Source organism: Balaenoptera ricei, chromosome 6 (genome assembly GCF_028023285.1).
Source record: "Balaenoptera ricei isolate mBalRic1 chromosome 6, mBalRic1.hap2, whole genome shotgun sequence".
Taxonomy (NCBI): domain Eukaryota; kingdom Metazoa; phylum Chordata; class Mammalia; order Artiodactyla; family Balaenopteridae; genus Balaenoptera; species Balaenoptera ricei.
In genome coordinates, this window is record NC_082644.1 from 115,405,885 (window position 1) to 115,432,441 (window position 26,557).

The window sequence follows — 26,557 nt, forward strand, 5'->3', positions numbered from 1 at the left end:
ACATGTCCCTCTGTGAGTCCGTGACCCCACCCTCCTTGTTTTCCTTCACCCTCTCTTCTGCGGCCCTGCCTCTTTTTTTTTTTTTTTAATAAATGTATTTATTTATTTATTTTTGCTGCACGTGGGCTTTCTCTAGTTGTGGCGAGCAGGGGCTACTCTTCCTTGTGGTGTGCAGGCTACTCATTGCAGTGGCTTCTCTTGTTGAGGAGCATGGGCTCTAGGTGCACAGGCTTCAGTAGTTGTGGCTCGTGGGCTTCAGTAGTTGTGGCTTGCGGGCTCTAGACCACAGGCTCAGTAGTGTGGCACACGGGCTTAGTTGCTCCATGGCATGTGGGATCTTCCTGGACCAGGGCTCGAACCCGTGTCCCCTGCACTGGCAGGCAGATTCTTAACCACTGCGCTACCAGGGAAGCCCCAGCCCTGCCTCTTAAGAATTGGGTTCTTCAGGGTTCAATCTTGGACCCGCTAGGCCCCATACACGTGGCCTCGGCCACCTCTTCCCTCCCCTGGTTTCTGTTACCATCTGTGTTGTGAATGCCCAGCCTACGGTTTCAGGTCAGCCCTATCCTGGGTTTACAACTGCCTCTGGGTCAGCCGGGATGTCCCCCAGGCACCCCACCCTCATCCTGGCATAACCACCCAACTGGCTATCTTTCCCACCTAACCATTTTCTCCTTTTCTGCTCCTGCCTCCATCGTCAAGAGAGAACCCAAGAGTCCTGCCAACCTCTTCACCCTCCACGACTGCCCAGCCCCTGCTCTGCCACTCCTCCCGACCCCAGCACTCACCCCTCTCTAACACCGCAGTGGGTTCTACCCAAATGTCCCACTACCCCTTCATCTCACCCAAAACCTACTGAAGAGATGAATCTCAAAATAATTGTGCTGAATGAAAGAGGCCAGGCAATAAAGCATATGTACTATTTGGTTCCACTTATATACAACTAGAAAATGCAAATTACTTTATGATGAGAAAGCAGACTGGGAGTTGCCTGGGGGTGGGGTAGGGGGTGTGTGATGAAGAGGAGCAGGCGGGAAGGGGCATGAGGGATTTTTGGGGGGGTGATGAATATGTTCACTGTCTTGATTGTGGTGGTGGTTCCATGGGTATTTATATACGTCATAACAAATTGCTCGAAAACTACAATGAAAGCGATATGTCAAAAGGACTTCAGAGGGCTTCCCTAGTGGCATAGTGGTTAAGAATCCGCCTGCCGATGCACAGGTTCGAGCCCTGGTCCGGGAAGATCCCACATGCCACTGAGCAACTAAGCCCGTGCACCACAACTACTGAGCCTGTGCTCTAGAGCCCGCGAGCCACAACTACTGAAGCCCGTGAGCCACAACTACTGAAGCCTGCGAGCCACAACTACTGAAGCCCATGCACCTAGAGCCCGTGCTCTGCAACAGGAGAAGCCACTGCGATGAGAAGCCCGTGCACTGCAAAGAAGAGTAGCCCCCCACTCACTGCAACTAGAGAAAGCCTGTGCACAGCAATGAAGACCCAATGTAGCCAAAAATAAAATAAAAATAAATAAAAAATAAATAAATTTATATATATAAAACAAAGGACTTCGGAGCTCCAATGGCCAAAGTTGGAACAATTTGATCAACAAAATAAAGTAGTATTGGATTATAACCCAAAGTATACAATAAATATCCATGAGCCCATTCTGATATAAATAAATGATTGAATTAATAAGTAAAGGGGAGAGAAGATACAAATCTCTTGTAGAGAAGAATTCCAAATAATTTGTGTAGACACCCTGCCCTCAAGGAGGTGGAGCAAAATTCCCCCCTCCTTAGGTGTGGGCTGTGCAGAGTGACTTTCTTCCCAAGAGGACAGTGTGGGAAGGGGGAAGAAGGGTAACTGCAATGGAGAAACCTGACAGTCACCCCCCAGCCAGGTGACCAAGGTCAACATCAACATTGATCGGTCATATTGATAGTATGTACCCTTGATAGGATGTGATGCAAAAATGGCACTTGACCTCTGCACTCTTTCTCCCCCAACACCCATAATCCCAGTCTAACCACGAGGAAAACACCCAACAAATCCCGAGAGGGACATTCTGCACAATACCCGAGCAGTGCTTCTCCAGACTGTCAAGGTCATCAAAACCAAGGAAAATCTGAGAAACTGTCAAAGCCGAAAGAAACCTAAAGAGACATGACAATGTATGTATATGCATAGCTGATTCACTTTGTTGTGAAGCAGAAACTAACACACCATTGTAAAGCAATTATACTCCAATAAAGATGTTAAAAAAAAAAAAAAGACATGACAACTAAATGTAATGTGGGATCTTGGAACAGGAAAAAGGGCATTATGTACAAACCAAGGAAGTCTGAATAAAGCATGGACTTTGGTTAATAAAATATCATTGATGGTTTGTTAATTGTAACAAATGTATCAAACTAATATAAGATGTTAATAATACGGGAAACTGGGTACAGGGTATATGGGAACTCTTTTCACAATTTTTCTGTAACTCTAAAGTTATTTTAAAATTAAAAGTTTACTTTTAAAAACTTGTCAAATTGTGTACTTTGAACATGCTTAGTTTATATTGCTTGTATTTGTGGGAAGATTTGTTAATGATTGATTCGATTTCTGTGGTGGCTATAGGGCAGCTCAGATTGAATCCATTTGGGTAAATTACAATTTACTGGGAAATTTCCCATTTCATTACCGGTAACATTTACCTATTCTTTTAATGTCTATAGAATCTATAGTTATATCCTTCTTTTACTTCTGTTTATCTGTGCCTTATATCTTTCTGTTTTGAGAAATTTTTCTAAATTTCTATCTAAATTATAAGTCTTTTCCAAGAGTCAACTTTTGGCTTTGATATTCCTATTGTGTCTTTCTAATTTATTAATTTCTTCTCTTAACTTCATTTTCTCCTTCCTTCTGTTTTCTTTGAATTTATTCTGTGGTTTCTTTTATAAATTTTTATTTTGGACACCTTGCTCATGACTTTGCAGGTTTTCTAGTTATTCTAAAACACACCCTTAAAGCCATGCATGTCCCTTGTTTATTGTGAGCCCAGCAGGGCGTTAAGAGTCTATTTCACGCTAGATCTGGTTGTCTGGTGGAGGGAGGGCCCTTCAGAGTTTCTAGACTGCTGTTCACCAGGATTGCTTTTCACATGAGTCCTCCCCAAGGTGTACTCCCCAAGGTCCACTCAGGCCACAGGAAGACTGGGCACCCCTCCGTGCCTACCCTTCAGAGCAACAGCCCTATCTTCCCGATAGCCTCCCCTTCTCTCCTCGCCAGCAGGGGCCGATCCTGCCCATCCCTCGCCTTTTGACTTCTCTTGGCAGTAGTCTGACTCCCATCCACAAGCTCCAAGACCAGAAGTCAGCCCTCCACCTTCCCCAGCGATTCTCCAAAATAGCCTCACTGGGCAGGAGCTGGAGGAAGCAGCTCCCTGCTCCTAGTGGGGATAATTAGGAGGTAAAAAGGGGAGGGCTCTGATCACGGAAGGGAGGGACCCTGTGGCCCTGGAATACCGGCAAGGCCCTCTGGACGGGCCTCTCCCACCTAATACAGCACACACTCGGAGGAAACACTTGGTGTGCACTGGGAGCCTGGGAGAACCCTCAGCCATGCAGGAAGGGGAACATTGGAAGGCAGGATGAAGAGCAGACAGTGGGAGAAGGGCAAGGCTTCCACGCTCCAGCCACAGGACCGTGGCACCTGCCGGGGCACCCAGGAACCCTGCCTGGACAGAGCTGAGCCCTGGTGCTCCTCAGCCGGGGAACCTAGGGCCTCTGAGCAGCCTGGCTGCAGCTGCCTACACAGACCAGCCTGCCGGGGCCTGGCGCCCCTCCTGAGATGAACCCAAGTCTCTTTGTGAGCAGGTCTGGGGTGTGGATGGCGCAGGACAGGTGGGGTCTGGGGTGTGGAGAAAAGAGGTCTATATGGGTCAAGGGGACTACGATAGGAGGGAAAATGCCCCCCCCCAAAGATATTCATGTCCAAATTCCTGGCATCTGCAAATGTAAATGTAACTGTATTTGGCAAAAAAAGTCTTTGCAGATGTGATTCAGTTAAAGATTGTTTTCTTTATTAATACTTTAAAAAAATTTATATAGTAGTTAATGTCCTAATGCCTGACTTTTAAGGTGTATAAATTAAATGTGTTACTCTCTTCAAAAACAAACAAAACAAGCTATTCTTTCCTTGGTATGGCCCAGATTTTTTCCTTTCCTGAAGACTGACAATATCCTAATTCCTGATTCATAATACAGTAGAGTGCATTCTGTTTCCAAATTTCTAAAAGGATAAAATTATTTTTACAACTCACCGATATTTGAATAGTAGAAGACAGATGTTCTCAGCCTGATGATCAGCCTTTTCTTTCTTTCCATCTTTCCTTCCTTCTTTGCCTTTTAAATAAATTGGGATTTTTCCAGACCACCTCAATAAAGTGAATATCGCAATAAAAATTTTTTTAATCAAATAAATAAATTGGGATGTGACATGAGAGCACCTCAGATTATCCACGTGGGCCCTAAATATCATCATGAGTGTGCTCAGAAGATGAGGCAGAGGCCATGAGAGCGTGTCGCATTCTAGCTAATTCCTCTTGGCAGTCTCCTCCTCCTCCTCCCCCTGTCTCCACTTCTAGGAGAATAATTATTTGTAGAAAGGCTGTGAGAAGCCACTTTATAATATTTTGGATAAGATGGTCACCAGTACAGTGTTGCCAGGTTTAGCAAATAAAAACACAGGACACCCAGTTAATAACTGCATGGGACATACTTATACTAAAAGATTATTCATTGTTTATCCAGAATCAAAATTTAATTAAGCGTCCGGTGCAACTGGTATTTTATCTGGCAACCATATGAGCAGTCCCGTCTTCCACTCAACAGATACATTCTGATTTGATTCTTTCAGTGAATGAGAGTAGTGGGGTTTTGGTTTATTTTAATCATTAGTTTGGATATCATGACTTTATTATAAAAGAAACACGGAAATTATTTACATGATGAAAGATTTCAGAACTTCAGTGGCAGCTTCACGTGATGCCACTGGGGGAATGGGCAGCTTCACGTGATGCCATTTCAATAGTCACTTATTTTAGTCGATGTATTTTCCAAGAATGTCACCATCTCTAAATAGGAAATAATCCTTGTCGTCTAGAACTAGTTTGGTGCCTCCATATTCTGGGAGAAGAACTTTATCTCCAACTTTCACACTAACTGGTTGAATCTCTCCACCCTTTCCTTTAGAGCCTGATCCAACAGCTACTACCGTTGCTTGCAATACTTTTCCTTGTGATTTTTCTGGAAGCATAACGCCTCCTTTGGTTACAGTTTCGGCTGCACTTCTTTCAACTAATACTCAGTCAAAGAGGGGAAGAAACTTTCTAAATGCCTGTCCTGCCATGACTCGGGTTGCCGCCCTTCGTACTCTGTTTTGGTTTCTAGACTGTTTTATTTATTGTTTTATTTATTTTATTTGTTTTGGCCGCGCCTCATGGCTTGCGGGATCTTAGTTCCCCGATCAGGAATCGAACCCGTGCCCCCTGCAGTGGAAGCTTGGAATCCTAAGCACTGGACCACCAGGGAATTCCCAAGAGTAGTGTTCTGATGGTCAGTGACCTGTGGTAAAGCTGAGGTTTATAGTTTATGTACTGCTAAGATTCTGTTGTCCTGTCAGGTGCAAATCCAAGTAGATATAAATTCAAGTGTCGTGAGGCCCTTGTGTGGCTCAGCATGTCCTGGCAGAGTGACCTGAAGCCGAAATCCTCCTGGGAGGAGGGCGGGGCTGCAGGGAGCCTGTGGGAAGGGACAGTGGGGGGCAGCTGTGCAAACTAGAGGCACTAGCGTACTTTTAATAGTCCAGGAGGCCTAAAAGATCCTTTAGTAACTCTTTAGGAGAGAGAAATGATGGGAAATCTGTCAGTGTATGGTTTCACTCTGTGAAAGTGGACAGAATATTTGGGATGTTTTCTTAGCCCAGTCTTTCAGGAAGGCTCTGAACAAGTGAAATCAATTTTCTTTTCAGAAAACTAAACTTTAAAAAAAACTAAACGGGGCTTCCCTGGTGGCGCAGTGGTTGAGAATCTGCCTGCTAATGCAGGGGACACGGGTTCGAGCCCTGGTCTGGGAAGATCCCACATGCCGCGGAGCGACTGGGCCCTTGAGCCACAACTACTGAGCCTGCGCGTCTGGAGCCTGTGCTCCGCAACAAGAGAGGCCACGATAGTGACAGGCCCCCGCACCGCGATGAAGAGTGGCCCCGCTTGCCGCAACTAGAGAAAGCCCTCGCACAGAAACGAAGACCCAACATAGCAATCAATCAATCAATCAATCAATCAATAAAATAAATCTTTAAAAAAAAACAAAACAGAACTTCCATTAATTAAAAAAAAAAAACACTAAACTTTTTTTTAAAGGTTGACCAGGAATGAAGATTATCTAGGAGATTTACAAACATGATACTTCTAAGAAGATGGGGGATTAGGAATGGATAGGAAATGTGGCAATTTAGGGACAAAAAGAGCAAGCTTAGAAGTTTAGGATTTAGGAGTCAGGGCTTGCTCTTGGGCAAGGGGATTATATGTTACATTTAATAGCACCTGCAGACTTTAAAATAGTTAGGGGTTCTCAGTAACTAAGCAGAGTCCTACCGCTAAAAGTTATCTTTTCTCTAAAGATTTTCTAATGTTTAAAAAAAATATAGGGGGGTGGACTTCCCTGGTGGTCCAGTGGTTAAGATTCCACGCTTCCAATGCAGGGGGCGTGGGTTCCATCCCTGGTCGGGGAACTAAGATCCTACATGCCTAGTGGTGCAGCCAAAATTTGTTTTTAATTTTTTAAAATCATATTGGGAATCCAGCTGGGAGAGCGCCCTGTAGAGAAAGATCACTGGGTTAAGGGAGGTGTCAGAAGTGGGTTCAAACTCATGGGCTGAGGTTTATTGTGGTCAGTATAGCCTTTGGTCTACATTAGACTGGTGGAAAAGGAAAGAGTAGGTTTAGCATGTAACTGGTAGTGTAGAGTGTTGGGCCAGTTGAGGAGGCCCCTGTCCCTCCCGAGGGTGTCCCCACACTCCTGTGATCTCTGAGGCTGGGCTATGCCAATGAGCTACCTTTTGCCCTTCAGCTTCCTTTCACTGTACAGCCTAATGTATTTTGCTCCATGAGTGGACGCCCTAGGCTTGTCTCCCTGATCTTGATCCAGTGTCTCATCTTTGCGCCTCTCTCACAACTCCTATCAGACTTTGTTTCTAATGGAAGAGGTTCACATGATAAAGAAAAAACCAGGGAATTCCCAGGCGGTCCAGTGGTTAGGACTCGGCGCGTTCACTGCCGTGGGCCCAGGTTCAATCCCTGGTCAGGGAACTAAGAAACTGCAAGCCTCGAGACTGGCCAAAAAAAAAAAAAAAAAGAGAGAAAGGAAGGAAAAAAGAAAAGAGGGAAGGAGGGAGGGAGGAAGCAAGGGAGGGAAGAAGGAAGGAAGGAAGGGAGGAAGGAAGGGAGGGAGGGAGGGAGGAAGGAGAGAGAGAGAGGGAGAAAGAAAGAAAGAAAGAAAGAAAGAAAGAAAGAAAGAAAGAAAGAAAGAAAGAGAAAGAAGAAAGAAGGAAGAAGGAAAGAAATAAAGAACAAATGAACCAGCCAGCCCCTCACATCATAATAGAGATGAAAAATGCCATCTTGGCCTGGGACTCCTCCCACTCCAGTATCCAGAGCTCACCCAAGTTGACCCCCAAAATGAAAAAAGACAAGAGGACTGCCAGGGGCAAGAAAGAGAAGGGGAGGCAGCTGCAGTGCCCTGAGCATCAGAGCAGAAGGGCCACCTCCTCCTGGATGGTGGCGAACATCCGGAGGAGGAAGAGGGCAAGCACATCCACCTGGGGGACCTCTGCTTGCAGAGGACGCTGTACAACATCAATTTAGAAATCGAAGGGGTAACTGTCTACCAGGTGTCTATTCTGGCGAGCGTAGGCAGCTGCCATTCCTTTTAGCAAAGGACTTTGTGGCTGGGAGTGACTTTGAACTAAAGAGCAAATCTGACCAGCTCCACCTCTAGAAGGGTGATTTAGGCGTTTAACAGTAGAAATGAATCACAACTGACCTCATGAGCTGCTCATTTTCCACGCAAGAAAATGAAGCATTCAAGTGGATCTTCCATGATTTTGCCCTGAATAGATTTGATTATTATAGTTGTATGTGAACTGTAATCATTATTTCTAGTTATAATTCTGTATGAGCTTCTTACTAGCACTGTGCTGTGTGTAACACAGAATCTGACGTATAATAGGCACTCAGGGATGCTACCATCGCCAATTCTTTTGTAACTGTTTTTTTTCTTTTCCTTTTTTTTTTTTGGCTGTGCTGCGTGGCCTGCAGGATCTTAGATCCCCAACTGGGGATCGAACCTGTGCCCCCTGCAGTGGAAGCGTGGTGTCTTAACCACTGGACCGCCAAGGAATTCCCATAACTGTTTATTTTTAATGTAAGTAAAGGATCATTATGTTATAGGATGTCATAGCCCAGGTAGCACAGGACTAGAGTCTCCCAGAAGTCCTCCTATAGAGAGTGGCTGCAACATCCATTGCAGGTTCAAGGCTTTTAAAATACAGAATATGACTGGGAGGCAGCACCATGTTGAGGGCTGCAGCATCCAGAGGGTCCCAGGTGTATATATCTCTACTCATTCAACAGCCATTTTTGAGTGCCAGCACTATGCCAGGCACTGTTACAGGGCTGTGGATAGAGCGGCTAAAAACCATATAGACAAAAATCCCCACCCTCTTGGAGTTTACCTTCTTCTGCGCAAAGACAGACGGTAAACAAGTAAAACGGCTGCGAAGAAAAGGGGATAGAGTGCTTGCTGTGTGGGGAGCAGGTGTGGCTGCAATTTAAATAGGCTGCAGGAGGGAAGGCCTCACTTAAAAAGTAATAACAGGCATAGTGCTTTTTTTTTTTTTTTTTACAAATTGAAGGCTTTTGGCAACTCTGCATCAAGCAAGTCTGCAGGCATTTTCCAATAGCATTTGCTTACTTCATGTCTCTGTCATGTTTTGGTAATTTTCAAAAATATTTCAAACCCTCCACCAGCAAAAAGTTTGTGACCTCCTGAAGAGTCAGATGATGGTTAGTATCTATCTATCTATCTATCTATATATGTATATATTTTAGCAATAAAGTGTTTTTTAAATTAAAAAAAAAAAAACAAAGGACTACCCTGGTGGCGCAGTGGTTAAGAATCCGCCTGCCAGTGCAGGGGGACACAGGTTCGAGCCCTGGTCCGGGAAGATCCCACATGCCGAGGAGCACTAAGCCCATGCACCACAACTACTGAGCCTGCGTGCCACAACTACTGAAGCCCACGTGCCTAGAGTCCATGCTCCGCAACAAGAGAAGTCACTGCAACGAGAAGCCTGCACACCGCAGTGAAGAGTAGCCCCCGCTCACCACAACTAGAGAAAGCCTGGGCGCAGCAACCAAGACCCAACGCAGCCAAATAAGTAAATAAATAAAAAGATGAGGCAGAGGGAGATTATGCACAAAGGAGAAGGTGTTGTGAAGATAAGCAGAGACTGGAGTGGCAGGGCCACCAGAAGCTGGAAGAGGCAAGGAATGGTCCCTTGGAGGCTCCAGAGGGCATGCGGCCTGCCCACACCTTGATCTCGGCACAGTGAATTTCTGATTTTGGACTTCTGGCCTTTGGAATGTGTTATTTTAAGCCAACAAATGGTCGTTTGTTTGTTTGTTTGTTTTTTGGCTGTGCTGCGTGGCTTGTGGGATCTCAGTTCCCCGACCAGGGATTGAACCCAGGCTGCAGCAGTGAAAGCCCAGAATCCTAACCTCTAGGCCACCAGGGAACTCTCAATGGTCATTTGTTACAGAAATATGATGATTTGGGAAATTCTCAGCCTGTCTAGACTGAAGAAGATACTAAAACTATGAAATTCACTGTTAGGAAAGCATGCCCTGGAGAGAAGGCCCAGGGTGTGTCTAGGCAGGAGACCTCTGATGTGGGGAAGAGGTGGCCCACGGCTGGGAGACCCAGCAGTGTGGGCAGGTGGCTGAATCAGTCCCCTTGGGCTGTTGTAACAGAATACCATAAACTACATGGCTTATAAACAACAGAAAATTTTGTTTTGTTTTGTTTTTATTATTTATTTATTAACTTATTTATTTATTTATTTTTGGCCGTGTTGGGTCACGTTGCTGTGCGCGGGCTTTCTCTAGTTGCAGCGAGTGGGGGCTACTCTTCATTGTGTTGCGCAGGCTTCTCACTGTGGTGGCTTCTCTTGTTGTGGAGCATGGGCTCTAGGCACGTGTGCTGCAGCAGTTGTGACATGCGGGCTCAGTAGCTGTGGCGCAGGGGCTTAGTTGCTCCGTGGCACGTGGGATCTTCCCGGACCAGGGCTCGAACCCATGTCCCCTGCATTGGCAGGAGGATTCTTAACTACTGTGCCACCAGGGAAGTCCGCGGCTGCCTTTCTAAGCTTTGCCACAGGTAGGCTTTCTGGTAGGTGGAAAGGGCAGGAACCAGGAGATCCTCGAGTGACTCCTGGCTGACAGCTGAGCAATGGGGGTTGGAAAGCTGCTTCTGGAAACTTGAGACTCAAACCAAATCTCTGGAGGAGCAGGCACCTCACACTGAACAGTGCTTCCTTCTTCTGGGTGTTTGGACCCGCAGTGGCCAAGGAGGGCCTATCTGTGGACTCCAAGAGTTGCTGTCGCCGCAACTGGCCTCCTGGGGGCATCTTGCCTGTAGGCTGCTCCCAGGAGCCTAGTCGCCCCTGCCCCGGGGACCTCCTGCTCAGCCCTTCAAGCAGGGGAGAGAGGGGTGCTTTTGCCCCAAACATCCCGGGCTGGGCTGAACACTGCTCCCAAGCTTCCAGAAACAAGTCCAGAGGGTTAGAGTGGATTCCTGAGACGCAAGAACTGTCAGAGAGCATTTGACTGCCTTCCTGATTGGATTAGACCAGGAAAGAGGCGTGGGTCCTTCCATGGGAGGTCAGGCCATTGCAGTCCCTGGGGAGCTTCTCCTCTGGGGCCTGTGGAGGGGGAGAGCACCTGCCAGAACAGATTCAGAGCAGCCACAGTTCTCCTGGCTTCTTGCCACAGAGAGCCACGTGTGGATGGTTTTTAAGTTCCTGCCATTGCTGAAGAGACCCAGAGCAGGACTTGGAAGGTCCAGCCCTGGCTTCTCCGAAGAGGGGCCTGGCCCCAAGACTCCTGTGTGGCTTGTTGCAGCCTGTGGCTTGTTGTGGCCTCACTCAGGACGTCTGCAGCTCCTAGAGAGACAGTGGGGAAAGCCGGCAGGGGTGGCCTGTTAAGACCAGCCCAGAGGCCACAGTGGAAACAAAGAGAGGGGCCAAGGGGAGTCAAACAAGTACCTGGGATGCCCCACATGGTGCCACGAGTGCAGTGCCGAACTTTCTGAAGCCCTGGAGTCCAGGAACCGCTCCCAGCTCTGGGCAGTGTGAACCTGCGAGTGCCTTCCTTGGCCGGGGGCCCAGGCCCAGTGGGAGGGGGCTGGGCAAGGAACGAGGAGGCCTCCAGGGTCCTGTCCTTGGAGTCGGCCCAAGTCTAAACAGGAGGTCTACACCACGGTCCTCACCCAACCCTCCTAGTACCTAGTTCTGCAGCTTGCGCGAGGTGGGTGTGCGTGTTGAGCTGACCCTTCCCTGAAGCCCAGCTGGACTCTGAAGAGGGTGGGCAGAGCTTTTCACCTTTATCCCCAGCCCACCCTGCAGGACCCTTCCCTTCCTAAGGCAGACAGCAGCAAGCACCCTCGGCTGATCCCCTGCCGCCCAGCTCCACACAGCCCCAAACCCACCTCTTGTTGGCTGGGATTGGCCTGACCTCTGCTCCAGCCAAGGCCAGGACCATCCTTGGACCCCCACGAGGTATGGCGGGGACACGGCACACTGCTGAGACTCAAATCCCTGTACAGGCCTCATCCCTTTCACTCCTCTCTCGGCTCCTGGACCAGGCCAATCTCCAGGGCTGGGCCAGGAGAGAAGTCAGAAGGCAGCCAGGTGAGGAAGGGGTGATGAGATGGCTGTCACCAGGTGTGTCAGCTGAGGCCAAGACCACACGGAGATAAGGACAGAGAGATAGACAAGGCCGGTGGGTCTGAGACAGGCCTGGAGCCAGCACAGAGAGAATGGGCCCTGCGTGGGTGTGATCAGAAACTCAGAGGTGACTTCCTGTAGAGACCCCCCCCGTGTGTGCACCAGCTGCATGGCCTCGCAGGATCTGCCCGCAGCGCTCTTTACAGACGGGGAGACTGACGGAGTGTGTGTGTGGGGTGGACAGAGATTTGCAAGCACCCGGAGGCATCAGGGCTCCAACAGGGGCCCCTGAGCTGGGCATCTGGGCCGTCTCCCCTCCTGCACCTGGCCCTGGTTTTCACATGCTGCAGACCCGGCCCAAACGCCCCTCCCCAATTCATACCAGGGGAGCACTGGCCACCCTGACTTTATTTTATTTTATTTTTATTTTATCTTACTATTTAATTTATTTTATTTTATTTTTATTTTATTATTTTATTTTATTTTATATTATTTTTGGCCACACTGAGCGGCTTGCGGGATCTTACTTCCCGGACCAGGAATCGAACTTGGGCCCACAGCAGTGAAAGTGCCAAGTCTTAACCACTGGACCGCCAGGGAATTCCCTCACCCTGACTTTTTATTTTTTTTGAGATCGCTCAATGTGAGCAAAAATGTGAACAGGTCTTCATATTTATTGCTCATCAACATCAATGGGAAATCTTAAAACACGGAAGAGAACAGGCCACTCCTCCTTCTATCTCATTCAGTTAGTGTTTTTCTTAGGACCCATTCCTTTTTGTTTTTCAGAGTAACTCTGACTTTTTTTTTTTTTTTTTTTTTTGGCTGCATTGGGTCTTCATTGCTGTGCACAGGCTTTCTCTAGTTGCAGCAAGCAGGGGCTACTCTTTGTTGCCGTGCGCGGGTTTCTCATTGCGGTGGCTTCTCTTGTTGCGGAGCACGGGATCTAGACGCATCGGCTTCAGTAGTTGTGGTACGTGGGCTCAGCAGTTGTGGCTCGCGGGCTCTAGAGTGCAGGCTCAGTAGTTGTGGCGCACGGGCTTAGTTGCTCCGCGGCATGTGGGATCTTCCCGGACCAGGGCTCGAACCCGTGTCCCCTGCCTTGGTAGGTGGATTCTTAACCACTGTGCCACCAGGGAAGTCCCAACCCTGACTTTTAGAATCTAGAATATTCCCTGCAGTGGCTCCTTGGTGATCCAGGGTACTGTCCCTCTCTTACTTAAAATTCTTTGAGCCTCCATCCATGAGTTTCCCCGACGTCTAGGAGTCACCACAGACTCGAGGGTACCTTTTAAGGTCAAAGAGAATAGCAGGGGTAGAGGCCCTGGGGCTGCGAGCAGGGATGAAAGGGGTGGGGTGGGGGTGGCCACGGGCGCCTGCAGAGGGCACAGCCTTTGGTGGCAACATCCCCGAAGAGGCTTTGCTCATCTCTACTTCCTGTGCTTTCATCACCCGGACAGGCCGGCAGGGCAGGGCCTGAGAGGGCAGAGGTCCTGTGGGGGCCTCTCTGCCTCAGTAAGATGTGTCCTACCCACCAGCTCAGGACCCCTCCAAAGCCCCTTCCCTCAGGGCTCGGCACCCCAGAGCCTAGGCTGGGGAAGCTGATTCCCAAGCAGCAGGCAGGCAGAGCCAGTGAGGTCCCTGTCAGTCTCATGCGAGGCCAGCGGATCCTCCGTTCAGCTGCAGATCAGGCATCCAGACAGCCTTGGCCCTCGTGGTAAGCTATCTGGGAGACACTGCCCAGGTCCTGGGACCCACCATTGCCTCCCAAGGACGGCCAGGCTCCCAGTGAGGAAACTGCATCCCTCCAAGTACAAAGCTGGGATCAGCCATGGCAGGGACACTTCTGGGGTCCCAGGCCCAGGGCACTGGGCTCCAAGGCTGTGGCCAGAGACAGCAGATGGCCTCAAGGACCTCTCAAAGACAAGGCCAAGTCCCTGCATTCCCTGTGCCCCGAAGCACTTGGTGTCCAGAGCAGCTGGGTGGATAGCCCACCTTCAGGCTCCAGCCCCCAGCGCCCCTCACCCGGCACAGATGCATGCCCCGCGCTGCCCCCCACCAGCATGGCGCTGGGACCGCAACACCTGCTCTCTGCTTTGCCAAGTGTCCACGCGTGGGGCTCTAGTGCCCAGCTTGGGGTCTCATCCCCTGGGCCCACAGCAGGGACCAAGTCCTTTAGGGGTTGGCTAAGGTCCGAGGCATGGAACAGGGGAGGGGCCGGCTCAAGGAAGTTGCTCTTCCTTCAGCCTCTGGCCTGGTGTGCGGCCCCTGGGAGGGCCAGGATCTGGACTCCGAGAGCTCAGGGCACACACCACACTCCGTTCTTCCTGGTCAGAAATGTTCACTCTCAGCTGCCCCACCCTTCCCTGTCCCTTCTGAGAACCAGGCCACAGCACATAGGCTGCCGGGGTGAGCAATTGTCTGTGTTCCTCAGATGTGGGAAGGGGGTCTCACCACACATACCCACCCTGGGCTGGGGCTGAGCAGGGGCTCCTGAAAGTCAGAGATGACAGCTTGTCCTGATCGGGGACCACCGACCATATACAGAGCCAACCAGAATGAAGGGAAGGGGCACAGAGAGAGTGGAGGGAGCCCTTGTGCCTGCCAGACGTGCAGAGCTCTGGGCAATGTCCCCTCCCCACCTTCTGCCCCTGGTCTTCTGCCAGGGGCATTCTGCCCCAGTCTTGCACAGTCCTGACCAGCGGGGAAAGGAGCAGAAACCTTGCCAGGTGTTTCAGCAGGAGTGCTGGCAATTGCCTCACCCTTCCTGGATTTGGCAAAATATGAATCACTCCGCCCCGGGATGGGCCATGAGTCAGGTGGACCATAAATAGGGTTGCCTAGGCGGCCTCCGCACTCACCTCCTCCTTCAGCTGCTGTAGGGAGCACCAGCCTCCTCAGCCCTGAAACCATGCCCCTAGGTCTCCTGTGGCTGGGCCTCAGCCTGCTGGGGGCCTTGCACACCCAAGCCCAGGATTCCACCCCCAACCTGATCCCGGCCCCACCTCTGTTCAGGGTCCCGCTGCAGCCCAACTTCCAGGCTGACCAGGTAAGGGCCCTGGAGGGAGAGCTGCAGGGGGTGCCCAGGGAAGAGTGCGAGCAGAGGGGAAGAGAGGTGAAGGGTCCTAGCAAACACGTAAAGGCAGGACGCCCAGGCTTCAGCTTAGCCTGCCCTGGGTCCCCCGATGGAAGCCACGCTCCATTGTCCCACACCGACCCCGACCTTGCTGGCAAGAGGATCACCTGGGCAGACCTTCCCAGGTCCAGTCTCTCTCCCATGATTGCTGTAGTCCATGCGTGGTGGGAACATCTTCAGTCCCTCTGCATGAGGAGGAAACTGAGGCACAGGGAGGCCAGCTGGCCACCCTGCCCAGGGTCACCCCCTCCCTGCCATCCTCAGGGCTCCCTCCTGGCCTGGCTGCCTCCAGCTCCCACTGGCTTCATCAGTGCAGGAACTGAATGCCCAGTCCCAGGCTCTGCTGCTTAGTTACAGGGGCTCCTGGTTCAGGGCCTGCAGGGACAGAGCAGTGGGGGCGGGGGGGGGCCCTAGGGTCGTTTGTGGGCTCTGCCTATTACAGCCCCCTGTAGTTCCAGGGGAAGTGGTACATCGTAGGCTTGGCAGGGAATGCACTTAAGAAGGAAGAACAAGGCCAGTTTAAGATGTACGCCACCACCTACGAGCTGAAAGAAGATCGCAGCTACAATGTCACCTCCACCCTGCTCAGGTGAGAGCTGCCACCTCCTTGGGGAAAGTGGGGGGGACCTGAGGGGCTGCTTGAGGGTCTAGCAGCAGACTGATGTCACAGTCAAGGGCTGACCGAAGGTGACAGACAGCCACTATCCCTCTGCTCAGCACTGGATTCAGATACTTGTTCATTTCTTCCTTCATTACATCAGCATTTATTGGTCACTTCAGAGCAGACACACAGAGAGTGCTGGGGATGGACACAGTCATCAGAAAACAAGACAGAGAGAGCAGGGGTGTCCTGGATGGGGAGGAGGGTCCCTGAATCCAGCCTGGAACCCCCCCCCCCCACCCAGGGTTTCATCAAGGGCTTACAGGGAGGTAGCCTCTGGAACTGGGCCTTGAACGAGCCACCCTGCCTCAGAAGGAGTCATGAGGCGTCCACGGCAGGGGCTGGTGACTCTTGAGTCAGAGAGAAACACTCCTTCAGGAAGCAGCCATCGTACAGCTGCCCTGAGCAGCAGCTGATGAGTGGCTTGGCAGGGGGGCAGCCCTCACACTGCCAGGGGCCTCAGGCACCAGCACAGAAGCGATCTGGTGAGGAGTGGGTCTGAACAGGGTCCCTCTGGGGGTGGTGGAGAGAGAAATGGTAGAGTGCCAAGGATCGCCCAGCCCCTGTGAGTTTCTGGCTCTGGCACCCAGGGGGATTGAGGCTGGAGCATCTGTGGAGCAAGAAGCAGAAGAAGGATGGGTTTGGGGAGATCAGCTCTGGAATACCAGGAGACAGGGTGGGACTCAGGTCAGGGTTGGCCCAGGAGCTAGAGGAGTCCTTGGCAGGGAGCAGACTGGAAGCTTGGAGGGTGAATCCCCCAGGAGAGGCTACAGACAGGGAAGCAGCAGAGGGTAGATAGGAGCAGGGGCTAAATGCCTGGGGTTGGGGTTGGGGGTAGGGGGACAGTGTGTAGGGAAGGCCATCGAGGGGAGACAGCCCTGAAGAGGAAAGGACAGTGGGTGCTGGAGGGAGGGTCTGAGCAGGGTCAGATGTCCCAGGGCAGACCAGGCAGGGACAGACAGGGGTAGGCTCAGAGGGGAAGACCCAGGCCCATCTCAGCTGGGTGGGGTAGGGACCGCCTGCTGTGGTGGGGTTGGACTGTCTTGGGCTGGGCCAGGCCAGGGGCATCAGAATCCCACCCCCTCCAGCTACAGCCCTGGGCCCCACCTCATCCAGCCCAAGGAGTCCAAGCCTGTGTCCCCTCCGGTCTCACTCACCCATCTCTCCCTCCCACAGGGATGAGCGCTGTGACCACTGGATCAGAACTTTTGTCCCAAGTTCCCGGCCCGGCCAGTTCACCCTGGGCAATATTAAGGGTGAGTCCTGAATGAGGTGGGCCCTGGGGTTGGGCTTCTGGGGGGGGCAGGGTCCTCCAGGAAGGGCTGCAGACCTCCCTGCCCCTCCACACAGATGCTGTTCTGTGGGAGAAGCCCCTGCAGATGGGCCAGGGAGAAAGGAACGGCTCCCTCCTCCCAGCCTGGGCAGGCTGACCCCTCGCCGTCCTCCCCACAGGCTTCCCCGGGGTGCAGAGCTATACCGTGCGAGTGGCGACTACCGACTACAACCAGTTTGCCATAGTGTACTTCAAGAAGGTTTACAAGAACCAGGAGTACTTCAAGACCACCCTTTACGGTGGGTCTTCCCCACCACCTCGGGGACCCGGCGCCTGGTCACACTGTCGGGGGAGACGGGAGAGGCCCCCCCCAGCCCCCACAGATCCTCTCCAGTGTCAGTTCCCAGTCCCTGTGGGCGGCCAGGGAGGGAGGTCCTTCTGCAGACCCTCCATGAGGAAGGGATCAGAGGCCTTGTTCACGCATTCAACGATATTTATGGAGTACTTGCCGGCCACTCACTGGCCATCTGGCCACAGGGAGGACCAAGGAGCTGACCCCTCAACTAAAGGAGAACTTCATCCACTTCGCCAAATCCCTGGGCCTCACCGATGAGTACATCCTCTTCCCTGTCCCAATCGGTAATGGCCAGCTGGGGAGAGGAAAGGGGGATGTGGGGACTATCCAGGCCTGATGCTGCCCCCCCAGGGAAAGGGGGGGAGGAGGGGCTCGGTCCTCTACTCCAGTCACTGGAGCCCCTGGGAACCACTTTGGGTTCAGGAAGACCCTGCCCCACCCAAGGGTCCGCGGGGCACCCAGGGATCTGGGCCCCAAGTGTTCCTCCCTGACAGATGAGAATTTCAGGCCCGGGTCCAAATTTCCCCAGTTTCCCTGCCCCAGGCCACTTCCCCTACACCCCAGGCCCTACCATCCTAGACCACTTCCTCCTCACACCCCTTGTCCGGGGCCACTTTCCCCCTCGCCTTGAGGCCTGCTCACCACTGACTTGAAAAGTGCCCTTGTCTTCAGGTGGCCTGGACTGGGCAGGGCGCTCCAGCTAGGCCACTCAGGGAGCCACTGGCTCCCCAAAGCTGAAGGGCTGCCAGGGTCAGCAGGTAAACAGGCAGGAGGCCTGGGTGCCCGAGCAGATGTGTGGCTGGGCCTCACCTGCCTCCTCTGGAGAACGGGAGTCCCCCAGGTCTGCTCGTCCTCAGGCCCTTCTCCCAAGCCCCTGCCCCAGCCCCCCAGTCCTGAAGGGAACCCCCAGATATGCCTTTGCTGGGCCAGGCTGGGGCCTGGGGTGCCCAGGGGCAGTGCAGGGGTCCCAGTGGGCAGGGGTCATACACACACACACACCTGCCCATTCTGACAGACTCTCTCCCCCACAGACCAGTGCATCGATGACCAGTGAGGGTGCAGTGAGTATGGCTGGGGAGGGGGCTGATGGGAGTCAGGGTGCAGGCCTGCCTTTGTCCCCCCCGCCCAGGACTGCTGTTGTCTCTACTTCCCCGTCTCCCTCTCAGGTGCCTCCTGTCTCTCTGCTGCCATCGCCCTCCTGTCAGCCTTTGCCCGGCTTGGTGCCCAGCTGTCCCCACCAGCCCAGACACCAGGGACAGGAGAGAGTCCAGAGACCCTTCTCATGGCACTGCCCACCAGCTGCTCTCCGGAGCCCCACCTTGCCTGCTAAATAAACACATGCCCCGGTCCCCAATCTGTGCTCCTTGACCCCTGGGCCGCCTGGGAGGAGGACAGGCAAAGGGTGGGCTCACATTAGCATCACTCCTGGACCCCGCTGTGGTCCTCAGCAAGCGATGGCGGCCACAGAACCCATGGCCAGCTTTGGCTGGGCACTTCCTAGCTGTCCACCCACCCCCACCCCACCCCCGGCCTGTCCCTGCCTTCGAGGGATGCCTGGTCCAACAGGAACACTGATGGGGCCACACCTCATTCCCACACTCCATCACCTGCAGTAGGCGCCACAGCAGAGGCCCAGCCAGGGCCGGGGAGCTGGACGGGGGCTGCGAGGGCTGAGGTGCTGTCACCCCCAACTCACCAGGACTCCTGTGGATGCTGGAAGACAGCAGCCAGGGCAGGAGGGGTGCACAGTGGGTGGGGCAGAGGCATGCCCAGCTTGAGGGTCGCCAGGGGTGGTCCCCTGCCCCTATGTCAACCGCCCCGCCCAGCCCCCTGTCAGCCCGGGGCTCACTCTCTTGCTCCCACTGGTGGGTGGCAGCGTCCACGCTGACCCCATTCAGCATCTCGTCCTCACCCACGCCTCGCCTCTACGATGACCTCCAGACCACCAGGGCCAGAGCCGGGGGTGGCAGGGAGGGGAATACGCTACCAGGAGTTCAGATTCCAGGAGACTCGAGGGCTCCAGACCTGTACCCACCGCTTGGCTGGGCCCAACAAGCCCTTGTTCACCCACAGGCCGCAGCTGGAGCCCCTCCCTGTCTGCACCACACACAGGAACCCCCTCCCTGGCCTCTTCTTCCATTGCAAGGTCAGAGGTCAGAGAGGGTGGGGTTCTGAAGAAACCCAGGCTTCTCCACCCACAAACTTGCACACCTACCCGTTCACCCTTGGCTGGGGGAAGGGGAGATACTGGAGCTGTGATAATCCTGGATAATCTCTCTATCTCAAAGTCTCAACGTAATCATGTCTGCAAAGGCCCCTATCCCAAATAAGGTACCATTCACTGGTTCCAAGGACTAGGACCCAGATCTCTTTGGGGACTGTTATTCAGCCTTCCACACTGGGCTTGCAGAGGGAGTGATGGCAGGGCTCGTGAGATGAGGAGTGAGAGGTGAACAGGGACGCCAGAGGCAGGGTAGCGCCAAAGCACACCCCCTCCCCCCATCAGGGCTGGCTGGGGTAGTGGCTGTTTTGTCCGGTGGGCTGCTATGTGGACCTTGACCACAGGAGTGGGGTGGGCAGAGTCCAGGTTCGCTTTGGCTCCTGGGAGTAGAGAAGGGGCCAGGCAGGCAGGGGCCTCACCACCTGTGCCACCCAGCTCTCCATCCTCCCACCCTCACTCAGCCACTTGGGGGATGAGGCTTTGGCCGGGCTCTCCTCTCCTCTCCTCCCACCTGCCTCCCTCTGCCCACACCACTAGCCCCAGGCCCCGGGCACACGCTCAGGCCCAGGAGAAAGGCCACTCCTTGAATGCTATGGTGGGGTCCTGCTGGGGGCTGTGCAGCGTCCTGCAGACCCTGCCCAGTTCTCCGTGGAGTCTGGCTTTCAACAGGACAAGCTACGTGACTCCCCTGCCTGGTCCCCACAGTGGGACGGGCACCGCGGGGTCGGGGAGGGGGTACTCTCTGAGGCTGCATTTTCTCCTTGGGAAAGAGAGGAGCTGAGCGGGGTCAACACTTGGCAGAGGTGTGAGCAGGGCTGAGAAAGAAGGAGGGCTGGGCACCCGCCTTTGGCTGATCAGTGAGAGGCCCTCCCTGAGACCCTGGCATTTCACTAACTAAGACAGAGGAGCCCTGTGTCCTCTGATGGAAGCAGAAACACCTGTGTCTGTGTAGCACACAAGTGCGCAGAGACATGGCAGAAACACAGGTCACATATGTGGACATGCTGACACAATCCAAACACGTTTATCCCTACAAGCATAGGACACCCAAAGAAAAGCACAGGCACATGTTTTCCCCCAGTTATGAAATCACACCTGAGATCACAGGACCCCACAGACAAGGGGAGAAACACAAAGACTCCCAGGCACACAGGGACGGGCAACAGACCCTCAGAGAGACATACAGGCTCTCAGAAACATGCCGAGGCACGTACAGATACACACCACACAGACATAGCAGTTGGATGCGAGTGCTCATGCGTGCAACCTGCATGGGGATGCCTGATGCACGTGTCCACCCATCAGAGCACCCGGCTACCCCCAGGCGCACTCCCATCATCCTCCCGAAGCCAAAGACTCATCCCTCTCCAGGAATGGCCCAGGTGCTGTCTGCCACTTGTTCCATCCATGGGCCTAGTACCTTTTTTTTTTTTTTTGGCAGAAAATTTCAACTTTATTTGGCCAATGTGTCCAGTTCCAGGTAGTGGGAAGAAATAATAGAAATATTGTGGTAGCCCCAGGTGGTGGGAAGTAAGTGGATGCCTGGCTGGAGGAGGGCAGCTGGGGGGATGGGAGGAAGGGTACCCACCCATTATAGTCAAGGAGGGTCAGCTGACCTGGGTGAGGGGTTTTCACTGCAATTCTTCCTGCACTGGTTCAGCGTGGGCCTCGCCTCCACTCAACCTGCTTCAAGGAGAAGGCGGGGCTGCCGTTATCCAGATGTCAGTGGTGGCTCACGTTCCTCAGTGAAACGGTAAGGCAGCTCCTGGGACAGAGAGGATCCCTTCCCATTGTCATCATCGGGGAACATAGCTCCGTCTGACCGCCACCCAGGGATGGCCTGCTCTCAGGAACTACCAGTGTGAGACCAGCACCAGGCTGCAGCAGCCATGTGGCCTCCTAGCAGCTAGAGCTACAGGAGTCCCAGTAAGTGAGCCCCTCTCCCGTGGATATGGGCCTCACTCAGCTGTATCCCTGGCCAAGATCACACCTCTGGTTCCAGCTCAGGAGCGACACTTTCCGGCTAGGTAACTTTGGGCAGGGCCCCCTTTCCCAGCTGGTAAAAAGGGTGGGGTATGATGGCAGCTGGGCCGACTATCCCGAAGCCTTCCTTGACTGACAGCCACAAGCTGCACTCTGCTGACGGTGACTCTCAAGTAGGCTGTGAACGGATATCTTCCCTACACATTGGGGGGCTTAGAAACAACTCGTCTCAGATTTCGCCCATGCAGAGGCGCCGGCTAGCTTACCCGCAGGTCCCCAGCAGCAGGATGGGGCAGAGTGGGGGGGTCCCAGGCTGCCCTGCCCTTGTGCCGGGTTGCTCGACCTGAGGGCCGAGCCCCCGCCGCCTAAGATTCTCATGGGGTATCCCTTGGTGGTCCAACCCGGCCGCCGGGAGAGGGGCGGGCCCGGGGACCGGCGGAAGTGGGCGGAGCTCGACTGTGAGGCAGAGTGTGGGCGGGGCTCGAGTGTGGGGGCGGAGTCTTGCGGAGGGGGCGGGGCGGGGTTCTGGCGGCGGGGCAGGGCGGAGCTCTGGCCGCCGGGCTCCGCCTTGGGGGCGGGGTCCCAGCCTACGGGGCGCGTTCCGCCGCGGGGTTCCGCCCTTCCGGCCCCGAGTTCCATCCACCGCCTCCCCCTTCCGCCCCGTGCCGGTTGTCGGCGCGACCGTCGCCGCGTTCCGTCGTCGCTCTGCCCTTGCGGCGCCCGAGCCCGCAATGTCGGGCCCCAACGGGGACCTGGGCATGCCGGTGGAGGCGGGCGCGGAAGGCGAGGACGACGGCTTCGGGGAAGCAGGTGACCCAGGAGGGCTGCTGAAACGACTTTGCTTTCTCCGGGGTGCCCTCCTGGGAAGGGGAGCCGGGGCCGGGATAGGGACCGGGAAGGAACCGCAGAGCCCTCCCATTCCCCCGCCCCAGGGTGGTTCCGGAGCAGCAAGCGCCCTCCGGGGGTTTGGGACGAGCACCTGCGAGCGGGTCCCTGGAAACCGCAGCCTTCGAGAACTGTGGGCGACAGGCCCCGTTTTACAGATGGGGAAACTGAGGCCGCTTCAGGTCACTCGCCCTTTGGGATTGAGATTTGCTCTAGACACTTCTTTCAGCCCCTGTGGAGATGGAGACTCCTAAGGGGCCGGGGCCGGGAGTGGACCGTCTTGGCTTGGCAGGAGGGGCTATCTGGGTGGGCGTGCCGCCCTGCTGAGTCAGCAACCCCAGGCACCTTTGCTGGTGTGGCCTGGAGCCCTGGCGAATGTGACTTGCTTACAAAGCAGCCTGTTGCCTACACAGCACTGCAGGGGGTGGTGGGGGTAGGGGGGAAAGGAGAGAGAACCATCAGCTCCCTTCTCCCCTTCTGGAGCCTCAGTTTCCCCATCTGTAAAATAAGAATAATGGTTAGTGTCTCCCGCATTGAGATGTATCAGGATTAAATGAGAAAGTGAATGGAAAATAGTAGGCTCCAAGCATGCAAGTGTTCTGTAAGTGGTTATTATTCCCTTTAGTGTAATAAAGATTAGTTTATTAACTTAGAGGGCAGGACTTAGTAAATGTGGGGTAAGTATGGAGTCTGATTTTGGTTTTGTTTTGGGTAACAGCTTTATTGAGCTATAATTCACACACTGTACAATTTACCCATTTAAACTGTACGATTCAGTGGGTTTTAGGATATTCACAGAGTTGTGCAACCATCACTACAATAGTTTTACAACACTTCATCACTCAAGGTCTGCATTTAATAAAGAGGTAGAGTAAGTGGGGTAAGTGGTGGGCTGCCCGGTTTGCCTGGGGCACTGCTGGTGAACAGCGGCCAGGTGTGGTAATCACGCTGGCAGCTGTGCTGGGGGCATCTGGAAGGGCCTCCCAAGAGTCACACTGAGTGGAAGTTGGCAGATTCACAGGACTTAGGGCATTGGGGAGGAGGGTGTCCCCGATGGAAGGCAAAGACTTGGAACCGGGAGGTACCCGTGACACTTGACGCAGACAAAGCCTAGCCCCAGTAGCAGAGAGAGCCGCCTCCCCCATCCTTCTCCCAACTTGTGTCTCTTGACCGGAATGTGAAATGTTGATAATCGCGACCATCTACTAAGTGCTTGCTGTGGCCAGACCCTGAGTTCTTCATATATGTATTTGAATCTTCACAATAACCCAGTTCTTGTTCCCTTTTTCCAGAAAGGCATAGTAACTTGCTGGGATGGGGCAGAGCTGGGACTGAAACCCAAGTGCCCCTGCTCCCCAAGTCTGAATCTTGGCTCTGCCACCAACCAGCTGGAGGACCCTAGGCAGGTCTCTTCCTTCTTGGGCCTCGGTTTCCCCATTTGTACCACAAGGAAGTTGGACTCCAGGATCCAGCAGAGGCTTTCCAGGACTCTGTCCTCTGTGAGTTAGGACAACTCTGGGCAATGGGTACCCTTCCCCCAGAATGCAGACACATTTGCACCCTTATCCCAGACACTCTCCTCTAGCCCTGGTCGTTTCCATACACCGCCAGCCGCTTCCCCTTTGTCCCAAGCTGACAGCTGAGTGTATCTGAGTCATGGGCTGGCTCAGAACTGGGTCCCGCAGTGGGCACAGGCCCAGACCTTGGGTCCTAGGGGACATTGTGTGGCTGAGAGAGGCAGGTCAGGAGTGTCTGTGGAGGAGGGAGTGATGGTTTCTGGTGGAGACCAGGGAAGGATTCTTGGAAGAGGAGGCATTTGGAGCTGGTCCTTGAGCGGCTGAGGCATTCTGGGTGGCAGGGACAGTTGAGGAAAGGCAGAAAGGCTGGAAAGTCAGGCTTCATTCATTCATCCATTCATTCATTCAACAGATGCTTACTGTGTGACACTGAGGGCACTGGGGAAACAGCAGTGAACACAAGACCATTCCACCTGTCACACAGCGCTCACTATAGTCTGGTGGGGGAGACAGACTAGCACACAGTCACAGCAGCCGAGCCGGAGGTGGGGGCCGTGGAGGTGTGAGAGGGCAAGGGGATCACGAATAGAGGCCCGATCAGGCTGGGGCATGGAAGGGCTCCCTGTGGCAACATCCACGCTCGCACTTGAAGGATGAGTGGGGCTCATCCAGGAGGAGAGGAGGGAAGGAAGACAGAAGGAGGACACAGCACGTTCCAGGCAGAGGCCACAGCATGTTCAAGGGGCCTGAGGTGGGCAAAGGCAGGTGTGAGAGAGGAAAGGAAAAGGCAGGGGAGGTGGGGCTAGAGAAGGGAGCAGGGCCTTGGAGTCTGCTAGGAGCTAGGGCAGGGGGAGCCAGAAAGGGCTGGAGAGTAGGGCCTGCCTGGGGACAGAGGCCTTGATTGCCTGGCTCAGGAGCATGGGCTCTGGCCTCTAGGCAGCTGATGCAGGAAGTAGAGAGGAGACCTGGCACCTGGCAGGAATTCCCAGGCAGGACACTGTCTGGCTAACCTCCCTGTGACCAACCTAACCCTAGAAAAAGCTGGTACACTAAGGTATTTCTCCAAAGCCTTTCCTCTTTTGATATCCACCCATTTTCCAGTTGGTGACAGTGAGGCTCAGGAAGGAGTAGGGACTTGCCCAAAGCTCTTTAGAGGCAGGCTGGGGGACAGTGGCGGGGGCGGGGGGGGGGGGGGGCGGGGTGTGCCTGTGATCCCTGAGGAGATATGGGACCTTGACTCTCTTTCCCCTTCCTCCCAGAATATGCTGCCATCAACTCCATGTTGGACCAGATCAACTCCTGTCTGGACCACCTGGAGGAGAAGAATGACCACCTCCACGCCCGCCTCCAGGAGCTGCTTGAATCCAACCGGCAGACGCGCCTTGAGTTCCAGCAGCAGCTCGGGGAGGCCCCCAGCGATGCCAGCCCCTAGGCTCTGGGAGCCCCCAGCCAGGCTCTGGCCTGAGCACTCACCACCTGGCTTAGATACCTTCTCAAGGGCTAGCCTACAGATCTTCCGGTGGGGGTGGGGTGGTGTCTGCTGGCCTAGGCCACTCTTCTGGTACTTCCCTTGGCGTACCTAGGCCCGCCCCACCTCCCGGCATCCCCTCCTCAGGGCTTCCTCCCCACTGCTGGCCAGGTGTGGGCCAGCGACCTACCCACCTTGCCTGCCTGCCCAACTCCTGGACGCTCCCCACGCTGCCCAGGCCTTGAGCGTCCACATTAAACTGGTCTCCAACACCACTGCGCCTCCTCTCTCCTCTGTATCCCGGGATGAGGACCCCAGTGGCCACCAGAGGTAAACAGGGCAGTGGAGGCGTCCCAGGCATAGATCACACACCGGCTCATAGGCCTGGTGGTGGGGCTGGGCTTCTTGGCCTTCTTGTATTTCTGGACACAGAGGTGCAGGTGAGGTCAGGGCTTCCTCCCCACCGGGTGTGCTCCTGGCCAGCGGCTGCTTCCCCAGCGCAGCTGAGACAGCATCAGCCATGCTGTGTGACCCTGTATGATGTGCTCAGCTTCTCTGGGTTCTAGGGCCTTTCACTAAGACAACCAACACCAAGACATGCTGTGCAATATGTACAAAATAGATAACTAATAAGAACCTGCTGTATAAAAAAAATAAAATGCAAAAAAAAAAGACATGCTTTGCAACCTTGGGTTTCACCCTCTTTCTCTTGGCCTCAGTCTCTCCAGCTGGCCAATAATAGGGCTGGTCTGGTTATCTTGTCTCTAAGGGTCTTTCCAAATGGGGAAGTGGAACTAAAGAGCCAGCTCAGCCTGGGCCCCATTCACTAATGATTTATCATAAGGTCTCCTGACAAGAAGGGTGGGGTCCCCGCTAATGAACATGAACTTGGAACCAGAGGGCCTGAGCAGCGAGGGCCCCCGCTCCTGCACTTCAACTTCCGTAGGGTCCAGCTGGGAGAGGCCAGGACAGGGGTCCAGAGTTCAGGCTCGGGGTCAAATCCT

General features: G+C 53.8%; 3 protein-coding genes across 4 annotated transcripts; 2 read left to right on the forward strand and 1 right to left on the reverse strand.

Moving 5' to 3' along the window:
• Window positions 1-5,091: 5,091 nt before the first annotated feature.
• Window positions 5,092-5,400, reverse strand: LOC132367982 (10 kDa heat shock protein, mitochondrial-like). The gene is given in 1 exon segment (XM_059926584.1): window positions 5,092-5,400. A coding segment is annotated over 1 exon segment (309 nt).
• A 9,565-nt stretch (window positions 5,401-14,965) lies between these two features.
• Window positions 14,966-18,668, forward strand: LCN2 (lipocalin 2). Of its 2 annotated transcripts, XM_059926586.1 has the most exons (7): window positions 14,966-15,103; window positions 15,643-15,779; window positions 17,028-17,107; window positions 17,304-17,423; window positions 17,662-17,763; window positions 18,511-18,540; window positions 18,646-18,668. In XM_059926586.1, exons 1-6 carry the CDS (start codon window positions 14,966-14,968, stop codon window positions 18,531-18,533), a joined length of 600 nt encoding a protein of 199 aa, XP_059782569.1. In that variant the 3' UTR covers window positions 18,534-18,540; window positions 18,646-18,668. The 2 variants fall into 2 exon arrangements, with proteins under 2 accessions (XP_059782569.1, XP_059782568.1); XM_059926585.1 differs by lacking the exons at window positions 18,511-18,540; window positions 18,646-18,668 and having other exon boundaries at window positions 17,662-17,822.
• Window positions 18,669-22,299: 3,631 nt separating this feature from the next.
• BBLN (bublin coiled coil protein) lies at window positions 22,300-25,828 on the forward strand. Its single transcript, XM_059925722.1, has 2 exons — window positions 22,300-22,493; window positions 25,345-25,828. The coding sequence occupies exons 1-2, from the start codon at window positions 22,415-22,417 to the stop codon at window positions 25,515-25,517; spliced, it is 252 nt and encodes an 83-aa protein (XP_059781705.1). The 5' UTR covers window positions 22,300-22,414; the 3' UTR covers window positions 25,518-25,828.
• Window positions 25,829-26,557: the final 729 nt, after the last annotated feature.

Excerpts from the sequence above, each read along its gene's own strand:
- LCN2 (XM_059926585.1), top strand. The coding sequence starts at position 14,966 with ATGCCCCTAGGTCTCCTGTGGCTGGGCCTCAGCCTGCTGGGGGCCTTG. Across the intron at positions 15,780-17,027 it reads GTCACCTCCACCCTGCTCAG|GGATGAGCGCTGTGACCACT; the intron begins GTGAGAGCTGCC and ends TCCCTCCCACAG. Across the intron at positions 17,108-17,303 it reads CACCCTGGGCAATATTAAGG|GCTTCCCCGGGGTGCAGAGC; the intron begins GTGAGTCCTGAA and ends TCCTCCCCACAG.
- BBLN (XM_059925722.1), top strand. The coding sequence starts at position 22,415 with ATGTCGGGCCCCAACGGGGACCTGGGCATGCCGGTGGAGGCGGGCGCG. Across the intron at positions 22,494-25,344 it reads CGACGGCTTCGGGGAAGCAG|AATATGCTGCCATCAACTCC; the intron begins GTGACCCAGGAG and ends CCTTCCTCCCAG.